Genomic DNA, 6,867 nt, shown 5'->3' on the forward strand with positions numbered 1-6,867 from the left:
CGCTGAATCGTCCACTAAAACTTTCGAAGATGAGAGACGATCTCTCTAAAATTTATGAATCTGATTGAGCTCCTCTAGTAAATGTAACCGGTATGCCACCTTGCCCTACCCTGGAACTCACTCAAAATGGTCCGATAAATTTAGTGCCTAACTTGCCTCGCTTCCTGAAATGAATAACACCCTTACAGGGTGACACTTTTAGTAACACCATATCCCCGACCTAGAACTCCAACTCAGAACGGCGTCTGGCGGCATAAGTATTCTGACAGATATGTGTTGTCTGCAACCTCTGTCTGACCTGTTGAATGAGCTTTGTCATCTTGAGCACTACTTCAATGTTCCCCATGACTCTCTCTACAATCTCTCCCCAACAAATCGGGGACTGACACTTCCTCCTATAAAGAAGCTCGTAGGGAGGTGGACCTTAGTCCTCCTTTCCAATATAGCTATCGGTCTCTCTATAAAGTTCAGGCGCTCATCAATCTGAATGTCGTCTAAAGGCACTACTGCTGAATCGTCCACTAAAACTTTCGAAGATGAGAGACAATCTCTCTAAAATTTATGAATCTGATTGAGCTCCTCTAGTAAATGTAACCGCTACGCCACCTTGACCTATCCTGGAACTCACTCGAAATGGTCCGATAAATTTAGGGCCTAACTTGCCTCGCTTCCTGAAACGAATAACACCCTTACAGGGTGACACCTTTAGCAACACCATATCCCCGACCTAGAACTCCAACTCAGAATGGCGTCTGTCGGCATAAGTCTTCTGACAGATCTGTGTTGTCTGCAACCTCTGCCTGACCTGTTGAATGAGCTTTGTCGTCTTGAGCGCCACTTCAATGTTCCCCATGACTCTCTCTACAATCTCTCCCCAATAAATCGGGGTCCGGCACTTCCTCCTATAAAAAAGCTCGTAGGGAGGTGGACCAATGTTGGAATGATAGTTGTTATATGAAAACTCCGCCAAGGGAAGATAGGAATCCCAGCTCCCGCCAAAATCAATGATACATAACCTCAACATATTCTTGAGAATCTGAATGGTCTACTCACTCTAGCTATCTGTCTGCGGGTGATATGGCATGCTGAAATGCGGTCGAGTATTCAACTCCTCATGGGACCTCTTCCAAAACCTAGAAGTAAATCGAACGTCTCAATCTAAAACTATAGAAATAGGCACACCGTGACGAGCAATCACCTCTCGAACATAGATGTCGGCCAATTTCTTGGCCGAAGAACACTCCTGGATAGCAAGGAAGTGATCACTCTTGGTCAGACGGTCAACGATCACCCAAATAGACTCAAACCCCTTAGTCGTCCTCGGTAACTTCATGATGAAATCCATGGTGATCTACTCCCATTTCCATACGGGAATCTCTAAAGGCTGTAACTTGTCGTGAGGCCTATGATGTTCAGCCTTGACTTTCTGAAAAGTCAAGCACCTCTCAACATACCAAACTATCTCCCTCTTCATGCAAGGCCACCAATAACAAAGTCTGAAGTCCCGATACATTTTTTTCGCTCTGGGATGAATCGAGAACCTAGATTTATGTGCTTCCTCTAGCAACGTCTTTCGAACCCCACCGAAAACTGGAACCCAAATCCTGCCACACTAGGTCGGCAACCCATGCCTATCAGTGACAAAAGTAGCAATCTGACCCCTGATCTTCTCATTCTTTCGATTCTCTTCCTTTATCCATTCGATTGTGCCTCTCTGATCAAATACAATAATGGTGAAGTGATGGCCATCCTCAAACATAGGTCTCTGGTAGGAGCGCTAGTTGCCTTACGACTCAAGGCATCAGCTATATAACATATGTAAGATACGTCGGGTCGGGTGTTCTCCAGACTCCAATCACATAAAAGGATAACATTAAATGCATAGAGGAAATGAGAAACCTCCACCTCGTTATCCCCCCCCCCCCTTTAACCCTGGATAAAGCTTTAACAGCTTTGGCCTCATATAGAACAACATGAAAACCCTCCATAACAATAATAAAGAGAAATGGGATAAATGGTCACCCTGCCTTAGACCTCGCTCAATATGGAACTCATATTTAAGAGCACCATTAACTAGAATAGAAGCCCTGGATGACATAAGAGCCACTTTTATCTAGACACACCCCAATGAGTCAAACCCCATTATTCCATTACTTCAATCAAGAAATCTCAAGATAAAAAATCATAGACTTTTTCAAAATCAACCTTGAACACCATCATATGTTTTCTTCTTTCTTTAATCTATCCAACAATTTCACGCAACCTTAAAGGATCGTCAAGAACTTAACGACCTTTAATGAAAATTGATTGTTCCATACTTATCAACAACCTATAACAACCGCCAATCTATTGGCCAAGAGTTTGCCAATAATCTTATACTTACACCCGATCTAGCTGATAGGCTGGTAACCTTAATCAACTTCGGATCCTAAGATTTCAGGATTTAAGCAATGAACGAAAGACTAAAACCATTGGAGATGAAACTAGACCTTTGGAATCATATATGGACTTCTTTAGTTTACATACCATGTGTTATTGACCCTTAGTCTTAAAACCTTCTGGTGGGGTCATGAACACATCTTCATGTAAATCACCATTAAGGAAATTTGTTTTAATGTCCATTTGATGTAGCTCTTAATCAAAATGAGATATCAGGGCCATATCGATCCCTCGGGAATCATTACATGAAAATATGAGAGAAAGTCACATGATAATCGATGCACTCCTTTTAGGTGTAGCTAGGGGTGTGCATGGGTCGGTTTGGGTCGGTTTTGGACCCAAACCCAACCCAACCCATAAATGGTCGGTTTCTGTTTTTCAGAACCCAATAGGATCGGTTTCTGGTCGGTTTGGACGGTTTTTCGGTTTCTTGGATTCAACTCATACATTCACGGGTTCTGGGTTTAAACCCATGGGTTTTGGGTTTTAACCCATTTTTTATAAATGAAGCAACAAGTTAAATACTTCCAAAAACACCAAATTTAAGTTAAATACTTCAAAAAAACATGAGTCTTACAACAAATAGTCTATTACAAGTCACAACCAAAGCCCGAAATAGTCTATTACAACCAAAAAACAATCAAGTATGAGTCGGTTTCTCGGGTTGGATGAGTCGGTTTCTTGGGGCGGTTTGTCGGTTTTAAGTATGGGTCGGTTTCTCGGGTTGGATGGGTCGGTTTCTGGGTAAAAACCGAAACCGAACCCGATTTTTCGGTTTATAAAAAATTCAAATCCTAACCGTCGGTTTTGCTTCGGTTTCGATTTTTTCGGTTTCGGTTTCGTCGGTTTTAGTCGGTTTCTCGGTTTCTTGGTTTGGGTTTGCTCACCCCTAGGTGTAGCCTTTAGCAACCAAGCGTGTTAAAGACTCGGTTGAACCCTATGAGTTTTACCCTCTTAGTAAAATAATGATGCTTCAGTTTTAGGTTTTTCAACTACACCGGTTTCTTTAGGGTGCATCAATAGATACTAAACAATTTTTCCTTAAGTGAGGTAAAGACATAGTGATTCCTAGTATTTTTTGCAGTCGATGTAGAGGTGGATGGTAAAGCTAAGAAAACAAAGACGCCATCTTATTCAAAACGAAAATTAAATTTAAAATTAAATGTTTAACCAAACATGTATGCCATGTTAATATTTTTGTACAACTTGGATGTGAAGTTGACAAATACAGCTTCTTCTTCTTTTACATAATTTGAGTACATAAACTAAAGTAATGGAATTTATGTATACCTAGAAAGTTAGATATATTAAAATATATATTTAGGATAGTAAGTTGTTATAATATAGTACTTCTATTAACATATGACTAAAAAGTTCACCTGAATAATATTTATATATCTAAAATACTTTAAATAAGACAAAATTTACAATAAATATATAAATTTGACCAATCACAATTAGTCCTTGCTAGCATATTATAATGATTAACAACCACTATTGATGTTTAGACATTGGTGCTTGCCATATTGTTTGATTCCTACGTATAAAATTCATAAATAATTTCTTTTATTACTCAAGATTCTCAATTCACCAACCACCAATCATCAAATTAAATTGAAATTAACTCAACAATACAACCTAATTTGAACACTCTTATCACTTATTTTTGTTAGATATAAATTTCTAAATTATACTTTGCTACAAAATGAGATGAATATTAATATTTCTATGCTTTCATGGGTTTTGATTTCAACTCCTCCATATATTATATTGTTATTTTATATTGTTTTATGCTCACCCCAAGATTAGCAACTCCAACTTTTGATAGTACAGTACAAGCACGTAATGCATCAGGCATTTTGAAAAGAAAAAAAAAAAAAAAAAAAAAAAAAAAAAAAAGTGACATAGTGATAGTGTTAGTGGCTAAGTGCTATCCATGATGTAGCAACCAAATAAAAAGAGTTGAAATTGAATTTATTTGGGTTTAAATCCAGCTATTTCCCAATCTCCTTTAAACTTACACAAACTTATTATTATCACAAAATAAAAATGCCAAATCTTCAAGCTTTCCCACTTTATCTCATTTTTTGCCAAAGCTTTCCTGTAAACCATTACACCAGCCACGTCAGCAATCCAATTTTGCAAATTAAATTCTTCACATGTAATACAAACGTAACATGTATGAGCATCTTATCAAATTGTAAACTGATTACGTTTTAAAGTAATGGAAGCAATTTTCTATTGATTATCTAGTGAATAACTCTAATTATATGAAAAAGTTAATAACATTTTGTTGGGGTTTTTTAATTATTCTGTAAATTAAGATTCAGATTTATACGAATATACAATTGTTTATCAAAACATTAATTTCATATATAAGGATGAAATGCTCATCTACTTTTATTTAGACACTTCATTGCGTAAATAAATAATAATAATAATAATAATAATAATAATAATAATAATAATAAAAGTCAATCTTTGTTTTTCACATTAAGTGTTGTATGGGTAAGTTATAACCAATGGTACTTAAATGGTTAATTGAAATTGGTATTAAATGTATTGATGCCATTGGTTAGTCTTAATTGCATCCAACTTTTTTTTTTATCATTTTAAAAACTACAACTCAACAGAATTTAAAATCTATTGTTATCATTATAACTATTACTACTACAACTCAAGAGCCTTTTTAACTAATGCTACTTAATCAGGTAATTGGAATGTAGTGTTAGTTTTAATGGTGTCATTGGTTAGCCTTAATTGCATACAACTCTTTTCCTCATTGTAACTACTAAAACTCTAACAGGATTTTTAACTAATGCTACTTAATCGGTTAACTAGAATGTAGTGTTAATTTTACTGATCTAGAAAAAGAAAGATGAAACATAGAAGAGAATCTTGATGATGATGAAAGAAAGATGAAAAATTGAAGAGAAATGAGCAATAGTTCAGTGGGTGAACTGTAACATAGTGAAAGGTAAATGTGTAAAAGTTGGTGTCTGAATCCATAAAGAACCAACTATTCACTTATCCATTCAGCACTTTATCTATACAACATTTAATGAGGGGAAAATGAGTATTAAAATCTAATCATTTACAAAAGCTTTCTATGTTCTAATGAGTAATGAGATAAGCCAAATTCCTAATCTTATACTGAACCAAACATAACTAACTATTTTCAATTGTGTTGAAAGTGAGGTAACATACATATCCTTGTCACCCAAAGACCAAAGGATTAATGGCAATGGTGCATTGAAAGTTAAAGTCAAAAAAGACCTTGCTACACATGAAATTGCATTTTTTTGCAGAGCATCAAACAAGACCAAAAATTAGTTGCAGGTGATAGCTGTTAGTATATTTCTACAAGTTTATCAGGAATTATGTGGGCATTTGATTCGCAGAATGTGGAGGGAATTAAAATCAGTTAAAGGAATTGGCATTTGAAAGATTTGGAATTGGATTTCTCCAGGAAACGAAATGGGGCTAAATCAGGTTACAATAAGTTATTTGAGCACAACATCAAACTAAACCCTAAATTTTGAGCTTCTAAATCGGGTTACAATGAGTTATTTGAACACAACATCAAACTAAACCCTAAATTTTGTACTTCGCCGAATTTTATCGTATAGTTCGAGTAAATCGGTTTACAATAAGTTATTTGAGAAAAAAGGGAGCCAAAAATCAAACCTGGAGAAGGAGAAACCCTTGTTTAATTGCTAGCAGGAGAAAGTTTTTCGTCGACAATCTTCTTGTCCCGTCTTTCCATGGCCACATCCCACATATCATTACCGATGTGCTTCGGCTGTCATACAGATCGAAAAAATAATAAAAGCATGAATTTTGTATAACCAAAGAATCGATGAAGGGATCTGAAAAAAGAAGCTTACACGGCCATGAGCGGCTTTGTGGATGGTATACTGAACATTTCCGGCGATACAAAGCATACCGGCGATGATCCCTAATGGCAGCAACGCTTCCATCCATTGAAATCTACCCATCGCCTTCTCTCTTCTCTTTCTCTCAGACTACAGATTTGATCTTCCTGAACTACTTGTAATCTTGGCCCTATGCAAGTTTTCTTTTTCCCGTTCTATAAACACAAAAGGAAAACGGTGTTAAAAAAGCCTAATCGGGTAGAGAGGCACAGCAAAACCGGATATCCAATTAGGATCCAATCTAATTCGAAATTCGGATACGGTTAAAGTTGGATTTCGAGTTATGATCTAAGAGCCCAATAAAAAAAAATTAAATCTATTAGAAGCCCATCAGTGTCTTTTATTTTATTTTTGAGAGTTTCACTTAACAAATTAATTCATACACATAAAATATATGTTTTATCGATTTGTACACATAAAATATATGTTTTATCGATTTGTATGATAGCTGCAAATATATTGTATCGTATGTGGATGAGTCAATTTCTTAAGT

The 6,867-nt window shown here is 36.2% G+C and overlaps 1 protein-coding gene across 1 annotated transcript; it reads right to left on the bottom strand.

Annotated features, from left to right (window-relative positions):
* Positions 1-4,381: 4,381 nt before the first annotated feature.
* LOC145134795 (NADH dehydrogenase ubiquinone 1 alpha subcomplex subunit) lies at positions 4,382-6,545 on the bottom strand. The gene is made up of 3 exons (XM_079069626.1): positions 6,327-6,545; positions 6,127-6,241; positions 4,382-4,540 (listed from the first exon to the last, which is right to left on the bottom strand). Exons 1-2 carry the CDS (start codon positions 6,435-6,437, stop codon positions 6,149-6,151), a joined length of 204 nt encoding a protein of 67 aa, XP_078925752.1. The 5' UTR covers positions 6,438-6,545; the 3' UTR covers positions 4,382-4,540; positions 6,127-6,148.
* Between the last annotated feature and the right edge of the window lie 322 nt (positions 6,546-6,867).

This window comes from Lactuca virosa, chromosome 8 (assembly GCF_052849685.1).
Source record: "Lactuca virosa cultivar CGN04683 chromosome 8, Lactuca_virosa_CGN04683_v6, whole genome shotgun sequence".
Classification (NCBI taxonomy): Eukaryota; Viridiplantae; Streptophyta; class Magnoliopsida; order Asterales; family Asteraceae; genus Lactuca; species Lactuca virosa.